Source organism: Gymnogyps californianus, chromosome 2 (assembly GCF_018139145.2).
Source record: "Gymnogyps californianus isolate 813 chromosome 2, ASM1813914v2, whole genome shotgun sequence".
Lineage (NCBI taxonomy): Eukaryota > Metazoa > Chordata > Aves > Accipitriformes > Cathartidae > Gymnogyps > Gymnogyps californianus.
In genome coordinates, this window is record NC_059472.1 from 12,626,109 (window position 1) to 12,643,644 (window position 17,536).

At 41.9% G+C, this 17,536-nt stretch overlaps 1 protein-coding gene across 1 annotated transcript in view; it reads right to left on the reverse strand.

Annotated features, from left to right (window-relative positions):
- The window catches only part of FER1L6 (fer-1 like family member 6), a 125,066-nt gene that overhangs the window by 27,486 nt on the left and 80,044 nt on the right, over positions 1-17,536 (reverse strand). Inside the window, exons 14-26 of the mRNA XM_050892928.1 lie at positions 17,403-17,523; positions 15,996-16,096; positions 15,245-15,335; positions 14,333-14,452; positions 13,036-13,188; positions 11,485-11,671; positions 10,794-10,918; positions 8,739-8,873; positions 8,032-8,181; positions 4,136-4,246; positions 1,758-1,919; positions 433-616; positions 49-233 (exon numbers count right to left, since the gene is read on the reverse strand). Coding sequence (XP_050748885.1) covers positions 49-233; positions 433-616; positions 1,758-1,919; positions 4,136-4,246; positions 8,032-8,181; positions 8,739-8,873; positions 10,794-10,918; positions 11,485-11,671; positions 13,036-13,188; positions 14,333-14,452; positions 15,245-15,335; positions 15,996-16,096; positions 17,403-17,523 — 1,825 coding nt within the window. The remainder of the gene's footprint in view (positions 1-48; positions 234-432; positions 617-1,757; positions 1,920-4,135; positions 4,247-8,031; positions 8,182-8,738; positions 8,874-10,793; positions 10,919-11,484; positions 11,672-13,035; positions 13,189-14,332; positions 14,453-15,244; positions 15,336-15,995; positions 16,097-17,402; positions 17,524-17,536) is intronic.

A 17,536-nucleotide genomic window follows, 5' to 3' on the forward strand; every position in this document is an offset into this window, starting at 1 on the left:
CTGCAAGACTGCAACAGAAAGTTAGCTGGCAGCTTCAGCTATACCCACCTTCTGTTTTCTCTCTTTCCCTGGTTCAGAGGCAGAGTGCTCTGGTTCAGCGGCAGGAAGTGTTGTGAGAGATGGGTCTGGCTCTACCACTGTACATTTACCCTGGTCCACCTCGGCGTAGATGTGATCAGCTAAAAATGGTTCTTCTTGGGACAACTCAGCAGGCTGGGATGACTCAGGTGAAGCTGAAATTGAAACTTTGCAAGTTAGGTAAGATTTTGCCAGAAATGCTATCATCACGTTTGGTAATCATCAAATGATCATATTATTAAGGGTTTGACCCTACACTCAACACAATAAAGCATATCTTCTAAGTATGTGCCTAGTGTTAAGCCTCGGACTAGGTCCTTTGTCTTTTTATTTGGGTCAGGATTGGACATTTACCTTTCTCAATTTCTACAATGTCTAGTCTGTTTGGTGTAGCTTGAGGACCCAGTTGGGTCTTACATAGGAATTGCTTAAGGCAATTGATGGTATGTGTTCCAACAAGAGTACTCCTCCCAAACGCTCTCCAGTCGACCACGCAGATGCTTAGTGGCGGATGCAAGAGTTCATTTTCAGGCAGCTCCTAGCAGAGGAGGACAGACATGAGACAGCATGAGAATTGCTAGAGAATATAGAACACATATAGAATATTTGTCATGCACAGCAATGAGGCTTTTACTCTTCCCTCCCTTCTCCTCTTCAGCTGTTAACATATTCAATACGCAAAATGCATACAGCATAGGCAATATAGTTCTGTCCATGGCTTTCTGCGAAGTCTGGAGAAATCCTTGTCCTTAAGAATACAGAGTGGACTGTTGTGCTACTGAGTTGAGTCCCATGCTGTCATACACGAGCGTCTCTTGTTAGAATAAACTGGGAGAATCAGAACGCTGTGTTGGAAGTTGTGAGTCTTAATGCCACTGCTGCTTTGTTGAAGGCTATTAACCCTATCTGCCTTAGTTTGCCCAACCATGAGATGTGGACACTGGGTGGTTACATGCCTTATAGGATGAATTACAAAAGAGAAAACAGCTCTTTGGACATGTGATGTACAATGGAAGCTAAAAATACCGTAGCAACCATACTTCAGTATCCAGGTTAGTGTTTTGATATCCTTTTGTCTTATAAATAATCTTCTTCTCTCTTGATGCTAGCAACTAGAGCAAATCAAACAGATTATTTTTTTCCGATGCTGACCTTTGTCTACTGAAAGTACCAGCTCTTATAACCTAGCCAACAGGCAATAATTAAATTTCCGGTCCATAACAGCAAGTTTTACAATATGAAAAGGTCCAGAGCTCATGAGCCGGAAATTATCAATCCCCTTAATAGCCCAGTAACACACAAAGGAAAATTAAAAGAACTGAAAGAAAATAAAGGAAACTGAGCACTACCCTGCAAAATAGAAAGGAGGAGGAAAAAGTACTAAAAATATCCTTGTTATCTGCCAACAAGTTCCAACCTATCAGTAAAAATCTGATTGCAACATAGTTCCTTGCCTACTTGGGACATAACATGAGGAACATCATCTTCTTTTATCATACAGTTCTAGCAGAAGTCTTTTAAAGCGTCTTCAAATCAGTAGCTTTTGCATGAGAACTGATGTCCCTTAGTATTTAATCAAGACACAGAGGAAATTATTTAACAAGAAAGAAAGGAAATCAGTAATTAACACCTTGCCTAACCAGCGAATGGACAGGCAAGGAGCGTCATGCTGTACACACCACTTCAAACCAGTCTGCAAGGCTGCTGAAATTGGGATTTTTCTTGTAGCTCTGGATGACAGAGGATTTCACTCCTTTCCCCGCACATTCAATGAGAACCTGGGGGCGATCTACAGAGAGGAGCTGGACTTTCTTCAGCTCTCGAACACCCCAGAACAGGACCTGTGGTGGGCAGAGAGAAACATCGGTAGCCTGCAGAGACCCTTCAGTCTGGGGGAAGCCACTGCTGGGATCCCATCACCTCGTATCCCTTGGGAATGCAGGACTACCAGAAAAAAACCAAACAACTTAAATCTGATATCCAATAACCATCAGGATTAATGGTGGAAGTTAAAGTAATTAATAACATCCAACTGTTATCAACAAGTTATTGCCAACAGCAAGCCATAATAATCACATTTGCAAAATGTGTCTTTTCAGCAGGGCAAGGTGACTATTCATCTGAACAGCATGGTCTTGTTTTGTTTAAAGTGTCAGAGCTGTTGAAGGAGCAAACAAATCCCATACAAGCAGAGGTGATTAACAGAGGTTTGCCAGATAAGCTAGCCCTCAGGTCTGCAATGGATGGCAGGAGGTCTCCAAGCAGCTTTCCTTCAAAGGACTGTGCTTCTGGTCCGGAGGACAAGAAGGAGACTGGGTCTGCAAAATAGGGGTCTGCAGGAAAAGTGGGACTTCATACAGCACACACTGCAGGGCCCTGAAGGAGAGGGCTGGGGCGGCAAGAGATGGTTACGCTATGGTTGGTGAGAGAAGCTGTGAGTCTCATGAACCTGAAATGAAGACTGGAACCAAAAGGGAGCGTGGGGGGCTTTGTGGACAACTTGAATGCTGGCAGGACTGGGGATTTGTGTGAGTCAGGGAGTGGCAAGGGGCACTGGAGGGGCGTGAGGGTCAGTGAGATCCTGCTCTGTTGCCAGAGGTTCCAGGTTAAAATTGGGGCACACTTCTGCAGTTACAATGACTCCCTGGCCTTTTCCACCAGTGTGAGATATAGTTTATAATATCTTAACAAAAATAGTTGTGTTATGTTCATTCTGTGTTATTTCTTTGCTGGATACCCTCCAGAGTTCATATTTCACTATATATACACGCACTTCAACTATAAACCTGTTCTTTTAGCAATTTAACTGTCTGGATCTGGATGCAATTTCCCTGATTTTAAGGTGCCTGAGGTATCAGACTGAGGAGTGGAGTTGTCCTGGGCTCCCTCCAGAACCACAGGAGACAGAGATGCACTTCCAAAACATAATTTAATCTATTTATGATCTGAATCACTCTGGGAGGGTGGCTGCTCTGCCCAGCTGTCCAAACAAGAAGCCTACAGTGAGGATGCTTCTAAGCTGGGTGCCTTAGAGCGGGTTGGGATGAATGTCACAGCAATGTAAAATAGAAAACGTACAAGCAGCACTAAGCAATCATACTGCAGGGGCAGTAGGAAGGCCTTCGTAGCACAATACTTAAGAGGAACACCTAAGTTTAAGGATTTCAGTTGTCCCTTTAGCATCAGCAGAGTAGTTCATGGGCTTATTTACCTTGCAATGTCAGGTGTAAAAAAAGAACACTGCTAACAAAAACTCTTTCTTATGTACAGAAAACAACAGCTTAACTAAATGATATAGCAGAGCTAATAACTGTTCTCTCCTTTTCAGCAGCTCAATTGCTTGATCCTTGAAGGCAAAGCTGGAACTGCTTCTGGGCTCCCAAAAGAGTATTTCTGGGGAAGGGTCACCAGGTAACGCAAGTAGGGTCTGACTTGCCACAGCAAAATGGGCAAAGAAGCAGGTAGTGTGAAGGCTGCAGGATGAGTGACAGTGAGTGGTGAGGCTGGGCAGCATGCAGGTGTTACACTGACATGAAAAGCTGCCACATTTCCCTCCTATCTAACATAAGAGGACTTTGGACCCAAGTGGTGCAAGAGAGGAGGTCAGAGAAGGTGCAAACATTTGTACGCAGGTAGGAGACATTGCTTGGCTGAAGTTTGGGACCCAGAAAAAGCCTGGGAGGTGGCTGATGCTGAACTTCACCTCCAGTGAGGTCAGCTGCAAGGGGAACCACTCCATCTCCTGCAGATACTTCCCTGGGCTGCACAGAGCACAGGTCCATCAGCCACGCTCTGCCACGGGAGCAGACCCTTCCCAGCAGGTCAGGACTGAGACGTAGCCTTTGCTGGCCTTAGCTGGAGGCACTGCCTTGCACGCCTAGCCTCAGAGAATCAATTTGATCCGAGCTTACCACATTTATTTTGGGATCCATATGCTATTTTTATGTGATTCCTATTAATCGGGATTTTAAAATCATCATCCCTTACTGTTACAGGTCAATAAGAGAATAAAAGGAGCTGAGATTTGAAAATGGAAATATTCTAAGAAGTAACTCACCTCCACTCTGTACTTGCTTAAAACAGGCCGGATGTTAGCTGGGACTGGGTAAACCTGGCCAACATCTGGTGGATCCAGTGGGGGAATTCCGTCTGGATCTGACTCGGGAATCTGAAAAATTAAGCATAACTTAGGCTTATTTTTGGAAGAATAAAACCAGTATCAGAAGTATCTATGACTGGCACATAGAACACATGAATTTAATGCAGTTTTACAAGACATGTTGTGAGCAGACAGGTTGTGCTTTGAGAAGAATGTGACCTGGATGCTATCTCTCCTGCTGTGATGCTAAAACATTTGGCACGAAGAGTATTCAATAGATTGGGTTTATACGCTCTTCTGAAAAAAAGGCTCCTTTGTCCCAGCAGTACATAGTCTGCCCTAAAGACATGCATGTACTGAAACATGGTAGTTCTCTTTACTAAAAATGGAAAGCATGGTAATTCTGTTTAACAAAAATCCTGAGCAAAACTGCTTAAAAGACTTTCATAGGAAAATTCTAGATCTGATTCTAGTTAAAAAAGGCTGGTGAACAGACAGTACACATCAGCTAAACCATGCATAGGCCAGACAGACATAATGCTCTTCAGCCACTATGGAATAGCAGTCCTGCAGTATTGCATGCTGTCACCATTTGAGAACTTGCAAATCGCATCTCCAGCATTAGGGCTGGGTCTTCTCTGTGCCACTACTAAAATCTTGTGGCAGGCAGCACTTATGTTCTTTGCATGTGATTGCACACAAGCCTGCCCCACGTTCAGGAGCTTATTTGGGCATACACGACTGCGCTGTGCCAGGTGGGTGGGAGGAGAGCATGCTCTGCCGCTGCTCTGAGGCTTGACCATCTCTGCCTTTTGCCGTGCTCCAGGCGCTGCTGCCGGTTTTGTTCACCTTCTGTGCGAAAGCTCGCTGGTTTCATTTCCTAATCCCTTCCTAATTTTCAACAGTGTATTTATGACATTCTCAGTCCATGCAGGGCAGATCTGAAGCCTGGCCTGAGTTAGCAAATTTCTACATAAAACAGTTGAAGCCAGCACCTGATGATCAGTCCTACCAGAAGCTCAGGCTCTGATGAGAACAGTAGGAACACAAGTTTCACAGGTCAGCTAACAACCTACAGACAGAGCTCTCCTCGGCTTTCACATGAAGTATGGTACCTAACGCGTACTGTACATACAGCTTCTGGGAAAAAGAAACACAACTTCTGGAGTGCTTCAGCATTCCTAAGCTAACTTGTCACTGTTGAAAGGTGAAGCAGCTGAGATACAGCTCTCAAAGGACCTGTAAAGTTGAAGCCTTCTACTTCATTTAACTAGGCCATCTGTCTGTTATCTGCCGCTATGTACAGTTGTGTGGGAGTTTAATTACCTTAAGGGAGAAAGGATGTGTTCCTTAGTACCTTGTAGGTGAAGGAGGAGATGGGTGGAAAACATATCTTCTAGCACAGCACCTGCAGCTATGTGAGTATTCACATAATTAACAGCAGTAATTCACATGCACGTGTTTACTGCCTTTTATCAGTAAAAATCCAAAGCAATTCATTTAATAGATTTTGTGGAACTTGAGGCCAGAGATCTAGGTCTAGTTTTGTTGTTCCCCAATGTATCTGGTTTCTATCAGTCACCTCTGTGATGCTGTTTAAAAAGCCAAACAGAAACACACAACTTCGTGAGCAATACCTGCTTGTCTAGAAATCCACCTGTTTAGCTTTAATTGTATTCAGAGCTTCCAACTCTATGTTAACTGACATTAAATGCTCCAAAAATTTACTGCATAATAGATTAACTTGTACTTTAAATAAAACAAGAGGCAAAGACCACCTGAACCAGATCACATAGCAGATGTCATGTCCCTGCACACAGTTCACATCTCAGGGTACCTACCCACTTTCATTGCATTATCTGACTTGGGTACTCAGGACAGGTGATCAAGAAAAATATATTAATCTGCATGACACAGTGACTTATGCATATGTAATTTCTAAACTGCACCTTTTTTTTTTTTTTAACTAGAACATACATAGCTATTTGCGTCTCCTCTTACAGTTGTGAGAAGGGATTAGTTCCAAAGGACATAGCTTAGGAGAGGAAGGCTGGCGAGATCTCACATTTGAGGACAGAACTGCCTCATGAAGAGTTTTATTAAACTGCACTCCAGGACTGCAAAACCTAAGACTGATATCAAATCAAGACTCAACAACCACTAGTGGAGTTGAGAGTGTTTCTGTATTACACAGAGAAACTGTTAATTTCAGTGAAATTAGCTTGGTATAACTCACAAAGGACTTTGCTTCATGGCCATAGTGAAACTGCACAGTACAAGAGGTGAAGAATGATCTAGCACCCAAATGACAGTAGAGGAAAATACCCCCAAGGTGTGTTTACAAGGGGATTTTGCTTTTTTGATTAAAAAAAAAAAATCCATAAATCCTGAGCCCACTTTGAGCAAAATCAAGACTCCTAGTATTCATTAGTCTGTATTTTTTTAGTCTACTATTTTTCTAAATGCCAGGATGCTTTGTTATAAGAATAATTTTATCCCTCCAGCAAGATCCAGCTTAATAGCATTCATTTTGAGAAAGGAGCATTCCCTTCTTACACAACGCTTCTTCAGCTGAACCAAACGGTACCTGCAGATCAGAGTTATCGAGCACAGTATGTCATGGGAAAGGTTATGGGCTCAGAATGAGAATAAATTGGTGATGAGAGATTTTTGTTTCCATCCTCACACGAAGCACCATCAAGAATTCCCTGATGTTGGAAGGAGCCACTGGCACATCAGCTCTGGGAGTGCTTTGAAGCCTGGCAGATGTTTGTAGATATCTTTTCCTGAAAATTTCTTTAATGTTCATATTGCTATTATCTGCCATGTGAGATACTCTAGAGTGTTGTCACTGAGAAGACTAATACAGAGCATGAAAATAAGGACTGCAGGGTCTTTACTTCTTGTAAAGTTCTTGCCAACTCTCTAGAGAAGTCTTAGGGGTATATTTGGATATATCCCAGAAGCAGTGCTGCTTCCCTTGTCCCAAAAGAAGCTAAAACAAAATACAATGCTCTCTTTGTTCACCAAAAAGTGGATTTCAATAAAAAAATGGGAAAATTATGGCTAAGGTACTAGACTCTGTCCCTAGGTACCCGCCATAATGAGGAAATGTTCCACATGGTGTCATATTTCAGTCTTTCACCAAGAACATAATTAACCCATCATGCTTAAAAGCTTGTTTTATTTTGGGAATATCTGTAAAACGTGTCACAGAGTTCCACATTTTTCCCATTTCAGATTTCAGAATAAACTGCTGTAGGTTTTCAGCAGGGAGAAGTTTCCTCTAACTGGTGGCTCTGCAAATTCCACTGAAATTCTCTGAAATCCCAGGCACAATACACCCCACTCATGCATCTGCCAGGCTAGCCCCAGAGATAAGCTGAACCAGTGTAACATTTCTCTTAATATGTCAGGGGTGTCTGAAAACTCAGTCTCCCTAATCCAGTCCTTATTATTCACCACTTCCTTTTCTTAAGAGTGAAAGCAGTATTGAGAGCTTTGAGGTTGCTAAAGTCAGGGCCATGTGCTACTCCAAAGAGCAGGTCATTGCAATGGTGGGGGGATTTTCACAGTTGTTTCTCAGGCCAGAGCCCAGTTTAGGGCAGGGCAAGTGACGGGCAAATGAGGCTCAGAGCATGTGAGGGGCTGGCGGTGGTGTGTGCATGGACAGTGGCCCCTGGCAGGGTGGAGGGAGTGACAGAGATTGCATGGGGACTATCAGGTCCAACAGCAGAATGATCCTGCTCCAGTTGCAACTCCCATTAATTCAAGAGGGTGATGGGCCTTGATGCCGCAGCTGCTTTTATGAGCCCAGGGTGTAACAGTGTAATGGTCGAAAAAGTCTAGTTTACCTCCAGAAGCTCAAATGCAGCAAGAAGGTCTCCTCCTGAAAGATTTCCACAATACACTGGGTGGTAAGAAAGTTTAGGTGGTTCATAGTTTTGATCAGCAAGTCTCACCACAGGGGCAGCCACTGTAGACCCAATATATTCTGCCTTACCCTAAATAAAGGAAAATACAAGTGTCAAATGCATTTGAATTTCACAGCTGTCATAGGTGGCAAGATGATGCAGAGTTTAGTATTTGTGAAAAAAACCTTCTCCTGAAGGAAAGAGCAAGGTAAAATGCAAGGCAGATATGAAAATGGAAGAGCCGAGTACTTATTACCTCTTCAGAGCATCCAAAGTTTCTGAGCTCTGTATTCAGTCAGTGAGACTGTGTCAGAGTTTGCATGGTCAGAGATAAATCTGTGTCTCCCCAGACTTCGATACAATATTTACAGTTGTCTGCAAGGGAGGTGGGGGCAAGAGGCTTCTGATTTCTGTAAGCAAGTCTTTGGGAGCAAGATTCATTTGGGAAAAAATAAGGTCATAGCTTTGCAAGGAAATAAAGTGAGTCTCAGGGCTGTTTTCAGATGTTAAACTGCAAACCGCTGTAACACTGAGCTCCATTCAGCAAGGTCGTCCATTTAATGCCTATTCAGTGACACAGCTTTGCTTTCACACTGGCAGTAAGATGTGAGAGCCCAGGTTTCTACTAAGAAGGATTTTGAGTTTACCACTGCATCGTCATCATACAGCTCAATGACAATCTCTGGTGGGAACTGAGCGATCTCCTCTCTGTCGCCATGAAGCACAATGCTGTTGAAGAGCAGCATCTGGTTCCAGGTGGGGGATAATGTCTGAGAAATGATCTAATGAAAGAGAGGAAATGTTTAATGAGCTATGAACTGGTTAGCTGGGAGTCCTTCAGCAGGACGTGCTGATCTGCTTGTGACGTCCTTTCCCACAGCCTGAAGAATTCCTTGTCTGAGACACCACATTTTTCAGCAGCTATTCCCAGCCAGAAGAATATGATTCTTTCACCTTGAGGCCGGTATCTCCAGTTTCTCCATTTCCTTGTTTGCCTCGCATATCAATACATGACCACCAGTCTGTGTAGACGAAGCTCAGTATTAAATTTAGAGAAAAGCTGTTGGTTTAGGAAAGCAGGCGCATGCCCAATGCTGTTAGAATAAAGCCTTTGCCCTAAATTGAGGCCAGTTTTCACTTCTCCAGGGTACATTTTTTCAATCTTGTTTTTACTTCGATGTAATGACACATAACACTTTATGAAAAAAAAAAAGGTATTTTAATGAATCACTCATAATAAATCAATAGTTTTTAATTTGTTGTCATTTGACTTATGTGGATGCTTATGGCATTTCATCATAGACAATTTTTTAATGTGTTGGAAGGAAATATATTTAACAAAGATAACATTTAAAGAGAAAAATATGCCAACTGCAAAATGCCTCATAACCTGCTATTATTCTTTCGAATGGAAATAAGGCTTTTGACTACAGTTTATTGGCACTTGGCTGACTGTCTTCTAAAAACATGCAAGTTATTGGCTGCAATATTTTATTCAGGCAGTGAATAAACTTAACACTTCTATGCCTATAAAATCCTATTTTTCCTGGGCCATATTCTACTTTCCTGAATCTGGTGCATCTAAACACGGACTTCATTGGCTTCATTCACCAACTTCTATTAGAAGTTAAAATCACATTACAGGAAAAAATCAATTCATATCCTTGAGGCAAAAGCAGCACAAACAGGCACCTACAACTTAGAGCAGAGAAAGGTTTTTGCTTCTCCATCCCTTTGGCATGTGCTACAGAACTGCTTCATAAGAGAAGAAGGTGTCAGAGGAATTTTAGAATTAAATTAAAAGTCTTCTGTGGAGTTTTTTGGGGAAGGGCTGGATGGAGGGGGTTAAATACTTTTTCTGAAGCAATACCATATTTGGCCCAGCAAATTTGGCTTGTGGCATGGGTTTCAGAACTTCTGGCCCCATTCTAACTCCAGGGTAGTTGTAGAGGGCTTGGGACCTCTGAAAGTCAGTCTTCATGTTCTGTGAGGGACCATCCTCCTGCTCTTTTGCCAGGGCTGTACTTCAACCCTTCTTGCTGGAGCTCTGTAGAAGTTCCCCCTTCTCTCTAGAGGCTCCATCAAATGTCCACAGGAGACCATTTGCCCCCTGGAGATGCCTGAGGGAGATGTGAGACCACTCCCTATGGGCACATTTTTGCAGCATTTAAGTGGTGCAGAAAGTCTCACACCTCTCTATTTTCAGCTCATTTCAACTTTGCCACTCTAAAACCACCAGAGTGCTTTGCCGGACTCCATCACAAAGAGTCATGCTGGCTCACATGGCTGCAGAAGCCATATAAAGGTCTTCACTCTTTGTTCAATCATTGCATGCATAGACTATAGGAAAAGAGAACCGTGGGGGTTCATCCTCATACCAAGCAATGACAACAGCCCAAACTTAAAACATATAGAAAAAGATGTAGAGAAAGGTAATTCACTTGCTACAAAGTCGCAGTAGCCCCAGAGAATCTGACATCTGAGCTAAAATAAACTAGTACTACTGCACCTCATGTTAGAGTAGTGGGTTACACCTAAACTTTTGCCTTGCTTGCAGTGGACTGTCAGGAGTTGTCCTTTAACAGCAGGCATCTAACTTTTCCTGGTAGGTATCTCCTTGCAAAACCAAGATTTTTCCTTTTCATGGCTTAATTGGAACAAAAAAAGTGTTTTCATTTACTGAAAGAGACTTTGGAACTTACCTTCGTGGTCTGGCAGTGCGATGTGAAAGTAACTTTTGCAAAAGGATCGGAAAGTCCAGTGCTGTCAGCTGCAATGAGCCCCCTCGCCTGATACATGTGGGCTCTCAGCTGGAAGAGGTGCGGGGCTACGTCATTGCAAAGAAAACAGTAATGTCAGCTTCATGGAAATGATGCAGCACATAGGTAGGAAGGGAAGATTCATCACCTGCTGTCCAACCAGGATCTGACAAGGGAACTGTTGCTAGTGCTGTCTCACTAAAGAAACACCTGAGACACTCAGAAGTTGTGTAAGACTTCTGTATTCACTTAACATAAATATGTCCCATGTAAGTCTCTACTGCAAGGTTGTTAACTGCCACTTTTTATCTCCTGTCGCTGGTTTATCTACTAGGTGTTCAACACGGTAGCTTCATCAGGAGAACTGAAGGATGCTTCCTCATTACGAGGAGACACACCCATGGGACAGGGAACAGAAATTGCAAGTGAACAGGTCCTTTCTTTCCCTGACATCTGCAAAATGTCAGTGGCAGGACTGATGACTTGGCAATGAAACCAGCCTCTTTGATGAAAGATGCTAAGCCGTGATCACCTTAGAACACTTACTTTAAACAGAGGTTGTGCTGCCCTCTGAATTAGAGCTTTTGGGGCCATGTCTCTTAATTTGTAATATGGAGAAGAAACAGTGCCTTACTTTTATACAGCAGGCAGGCAGGTGAGGGCACCACACTGTGCCCTGAGTTGGTGTTAGATGGTAATTCAGTCTCATATCCTACAGGCAAATTCTCCATGACGCTGTGGGCACAGCTGGCAGGTCCAAGCCATAGGTAGATGTCCACCTTTGCCTGCACAGTCCAGCCCAGCGGGCGCTTGCCTGGTAACTGAAGAAGAAAATCCACCCATCACCAACAAGCTCAAGAAAGAGAGACGGCTGGATGCTGAGTCCTACCAAGCCAGAGTAAAATAAAGGAGCATTCACTGAGTTGATATACTGATAAATGGCATTTCTCCAGAGTGAGTGGCCCTGAGACTCATTTAGCACAAGGAACTTCTGTGATTCTTAGGGAAGAAATAAGTAGTTTGCTCGGTTGAAAGTCTATGTAAATGGCATACTGCCTAATATGCAGAGGTTTGTGCAGGCTACCTAATAGCTGCAAGCATATCAGTGCCAGCTGATACTCTACTTTTCCCAGACTTCAGCCCACTTTCCATTTCATGCAGTTTTGCTGGTCTCCAATATTTAGTCCCATGTATTACTAAAAATATTGCTCCATCGGGCAGGTCAGAAAACATATTCCAGTATAAAACATTATTAGTCTTGACAAACAATACTATTATTTCCTTCCTCTCCCTTCCCACCTTATCTAGCTCTTCTAAGCTCGGTGTTTAGTATTATTTGTTCCTAAGGTAATTCTTGATATTGAAGGGGCTGGAGAGTTAATTATGGTATTTTTTTGTTCATGCAGGCAAATAGTACTGTGCTTAACGAGTACCTGTGGCAACTATCAGGAGCTTAGATATTTCTATCATCTGCTCTTTAGCTGTGCTTTATGGGAGTGCTCCCAGCAGCTCCAGGTGAAAAACCACTAAAAAGTCACTATATGAAGTTACTATTGTCTTGTGTATTTGGGCTTTTCCTGATGGCCATGGTAACAATTACATTGCATAATATTCCACTGCCAGGTACTATCGGTCACACTGCCTTTGTAGAGTATATCCACTAAGACTTTCCTTCAAGATGAATAATCCCATAACAATATTTTGGACATATATTGCACAAACCTAGGCACATTTTTAATAGCAAGCATAAATAATTGCTGTATTGCCTCTGAATACCTAGGTTTCCTTGCTATCTATCTGAGTTGCTGCGTGCTGATCTCTTACCAGTCTCCTCCTGGACTTTCACGTGCTGCATTCTGATGTCTTTGCCAGCAAAAAGGCTGTACCTCTTCTATCTGTTTATGTGTACAGCTATAGATAAACAATGCTATATTGCTGCCATAACAAGTAGTGAGAGAATTAATTACTCATACACCAAAAGTATGGTGGCACTGGCAATAATACAGTGCTTAAAGAAGGACAAGCATAAATGTAAGAAGCAAATAGTAATAGATGGCAGATACAAACATGTACACATTTTTAGTACATTACAAAGATGAGCCTGTAAAATACAATCCCTGGAAGAAATTTGAATACCGAATGCTCCCCAGGCATTACCCGTGTTTGCAGAGCGCCCCAGACTTACTTTCAGGAAATGGGTTTTAATCTTCCCACAGTCCTTGCCTCTCTGCTCTGTCGCTGGGGAATAGAGTATGGTTTTTGCTGGGACTCTTGCATACGCAACTCTCTTGTTGCTGCTAAGCATCCAGATGAACACATCAGGCACTGTATTCTGCGGCTGTTAAATGACGAGGAATATTGAACTAAAACTGAATTTTTTCTATAAGCCACCATGATTATTTTTTGTTAAAACACTCTCTACCAAGAGCTGATTCCCTCATGGCTCCTGTGGAGTGGCAGATGTGCACCCGGACTAAAAGAGGCTGCCACTTCATGCTTTGCAGTCCAAACCTCCATTCCTAAGTACAGCTGAAGGTGAAGAGCTTTAGAGTGATTAAGGAGCACCCACTCTATAAATCATTTCAGAAGAAACTAAAACTAAAAATCTGGGTACGACTCTGTCTCAGGAAATAACTTACCCACAGACTGCATAAGCTGGAAGTACCTACCATGGAAATACCATCAACTCCATCTATACCAGCAAACCAAAAAGGACCAGAGCCAAAATCAAGCACTGGCGTACGATCATCTGTTCTGCTTGTGAGGATGCTCCATGGCATTGCCTTGCCCTGTCTCAAATAACATTTCCCCAAGCAAAGCCTGAGCGTGGTTCAAAGCAAAGACCAGCCAGGGCTGTTCCCAGGAGGCACTGTGAGCAAGGTCATTCTGTTTTGGGAAGGAAGAGAATTTGGGCGTAGGCTGCAACCCATGCCAGGCTGTGCCACTTGCTATCTGAGCCAGGGAATAGCCATGGCCCTGTTTAGTTTGCTAGCATAGACAGCTCTTAGAGGGACAGCACTCCACTGGCTGGATTTTGGCCTGACCAAATATGTCTGTTCTTCTGTTTTTCTCAGGCTTAATAGCATATCTAAGCAGTGTCTGCACAGTGAAGTATAGTATAGAGACCCCTCAGCTCATACTAGTCCAAATCACTAAGTCCGTACAAGTGGAGACATGAATTCAGATCAGAAAGCAGGCTGTCTCCAAACCACCAGGGCACATATGGGACGACCTTATTTAAAAAAAAAAAAAAAAAAAAAAGAAGAAAAAACTCTCCATACCGCATCCTCTCCATACCACATGGCTCAGTGTTTCCTACCCCAGTCTATTAACAGCTCCATTTAATGGAAAACAGGATTGGGCCAGATAGCCAAAGGAGAACTCTTTGGATAACCAGGCCAGGAGTTATTATTCACATGGGATTATGAAAATCAAAGTCAAGCCCTGGATTTTAAATTTATCTAAACTTCTGTGTGGATTACCTCATCAACCAAGAATCGGATTTTATCTATAAAGCTCTGAGTCTTGCGCATCATTTCATCCAGTGGCATCTTCTTTTTCTGCTGCTGAACAATTCCCTTGGCATCACTGGACATTGCTTCCTGCAGTCAGGAAAGACAATATGTATTTTTTATGCATCATCAAGTAGTTTGAACTGGACACAAAAGGAGAAAACCGTCTTTGATTCAAGTTGAAAAGAGAAGATGGAGACACTTGGTTCAAGGTAATGATTACCTTCTGTGTCACAACAGAAAGCAATCATCTCTTTGGAGCTGAATAACATAAAATGTGGATGTCCTCCATTTTCTCTTTGTTTGTATATATACTGCATGTATGGAAGTCCCAAGAGACACGTGATTACCACCTAGAATTGTTGGGCCTCGGTCCTGACAGAAGTCACAACCAAATTCTGTGCTACAAAGAGTAAATAAAGCTAATAAACATTCAGACAACGTCCACCCAGTTTGGTTTCTTCTCACTGGTTCCCTGGAGGAGGTGATTAGGTCCAGGAATATCAAATGACAAACTTTACTAGTCTTGAAGTTCAGCCCCACGACAGTAATTAAAGGCCTAACAGCAGTGTTAATTTGGTGTTTTTCCACTGAACTCAGCATCATCCCATTTTAAGATGCATGGAAAAGAAAAATCAGCTCATTATTATAATGTCTTATTTGTGTTTAAAAACAACATGTTCTGAATTATTTTAGGGTATCTTACAACTCTTTATTAAGCACAGCAGGGTTTATTAAAAAAAAATGCTCTTGGATACTATATTCATATTAATTACAAGCATTCCAGTATGGTGAAATCAAATAGAAATTAAAATGTATACAACCAGCATGCTTTCAGTTAACATCATTGCATTAATGCTTAAAGGAAAAAAACACACATACCAGCTCTTGCTTGAACAGCATGAGTCTCTTTTTGTCCAAAGCAGTGTAGTGCAACCCTTTGGGCTTCTTTTCAGCAATGGTAATGAAGGCCCTAGGACGCAAGAATAACAGGTTCTTTAAATGTGTTATTTTTTTAATGTGAGCTGCTAAAATACATTGGAATGAAATGTTCTCTGTCTGCTGCAGTACATGAACCAGAAGACAGAGATGCTGAAATTCTCTAAAATAAATATTGAGCACCTATAAGATTCAAAGAATAGAGTCCAAAAACTCTGCACCACATTTCACAGAAACAGGGTTAATATCTAGAAATTAGGATTTATATCTATTTTGAGCCCAATCACGTCATCTGACACAGAGTCCACTGGGTGATTTATCCCAGCATGTGGAATCCTTTGTTTTTATCTGAAACTTGTCCTTTTTTACAGTATGTCCATCATACAGTTTATTAAATCCTACTTATCCCATATACGTTCTGTTCTTAGAGTCCGGGAAGCCAAAATAATATGACAATGATTGACAGTAGTCTACTGTCAATACTGAATATTGAAAATAACGATAAAATATTTCTCTGTATAAATAGAAACAGCAATTTGGAAAGGCCTTTGCTTTTATAGCAGAATAAATAAAACATATATCTCAGTACATTTAGTGTACTTTTTTTTATTATCATCAGTTTCCTTGTCTAGCCTCGAATTTGTAGCCAACATATAAAGTTGATTTTTTCTATGCCTCTAGTAAATGTAGTTACCTGCTTTGATTGATAAAATCATTTAGGGTCGTCCTAATTTTCTCTTCAGATGCAATCTCTGAAACCTTGATTAAGTCCTTTACTTGCTCTAATGATTCTTCCTATGAAAAACACATGAAAAAACCATTATGTAAAGGAAGGCATTTTGTCATTCTGCCAGTGTTATAACACTATTATTCACTGTATGACTAGCAAGAACGAGGGAGGTGACTTTGTCACCTGACAGAACAGGACCTTTGATATGTCACTATGCTTGAAGTGCACAGAGAGAAGACTCCGGCAGCATGATTTATTTTGACCTTTCCCCAGTCTCTCCAACTACTAGTCCAAGCTACTACTGCTTGGAGCAGCTTTGTTTTCTCACTTCTTTGGTGAGGATCAGTCAGTGGAAAATGTTCTCCACCAGGCAGGATAAAAAACTGTAGTTCTCCTTCGTTCTGTTTCCAGCCCTGCTGCTTAAATTTAGCAAGTTGCTGGAGTTAACTTCTTAAACTTTAGTGGGCACCTGAATCCATATGCAAGGTCTACTGCAATACCTGCTGTTATTGAGAAATGGGGTCTGTTCTTACAAACTAAAATAAATGGCTGGATTTCTAGCAAGGCCTGTGGGTGTTCAGGTACACTGACAAACATCTCTCTCCATATATATATTCAGATGTTTAATTTTCAAATACCTGGGTTCGAAATGTTGGCCTACAAGCCACTGTCTTCTCTTGATACAACCTTGCATGAGTACGACTTCAGTGTTGGTGTTCATGAGGTATATAAAGACAAATGAGGGATGAATCAGACTCTTAATCTGAGTACACCAAATTAAAATATTCAACTTTAGAAGTCACCTTAAAAAAAAATACTACAACTTTCTTGAGAGTGTTGATAGTCAACTTTAAACAAGGGTAGAAAAAAACATCATTATGGGAAAACATTATGACTAGGGCATCACAGTGACTGCCCATGAGACAATATGTCATTTTGTCTCTATCAATGTTTTTAGGAAAACTAAAACAAAAAAGTGCCCTTTAAAGAGTCGTCAGCACAAACACAGGTTAAACCATGTGGTCTGGGCAAGAAGACATCAGAGGAAGAGCCATAGGAGACAGAATTATTCTATAACTCATATTTTAATTGTTTGACTGTTCTTACAAAGAATAAAATGTTTCTGGAGAAGGAGACAGCCCTACGGCCAAAAAAAAAAAAAAATTGTGGACAGGAATACTTGACTAGCTCTAATAGATCAAAGCAATTTGGAAAAAAAAAAAGAGAAGGGACTGATATCAGCTACTCTTTCACAAAATGAACAGCAAGGAACACAGTTGGGGGAAATTCTGAAGGCCTGTTTTGGGGAACGTGACCTCTCACTGACGTACTCTGCTGAATACATGAGCCTGGGGGATGGTTGCCACTTACCAGGTGATCTGCCATTTTCTCAAGAGTGTTGGAAGAGTACAGACGAAAGGTCTGGTTGCCCCAGTAGCTCTTGACACAGATACAGGGCTTCCTCTCGTCGTACGGCAAGTACTGGTAGTTCCTGTGAAAACAAG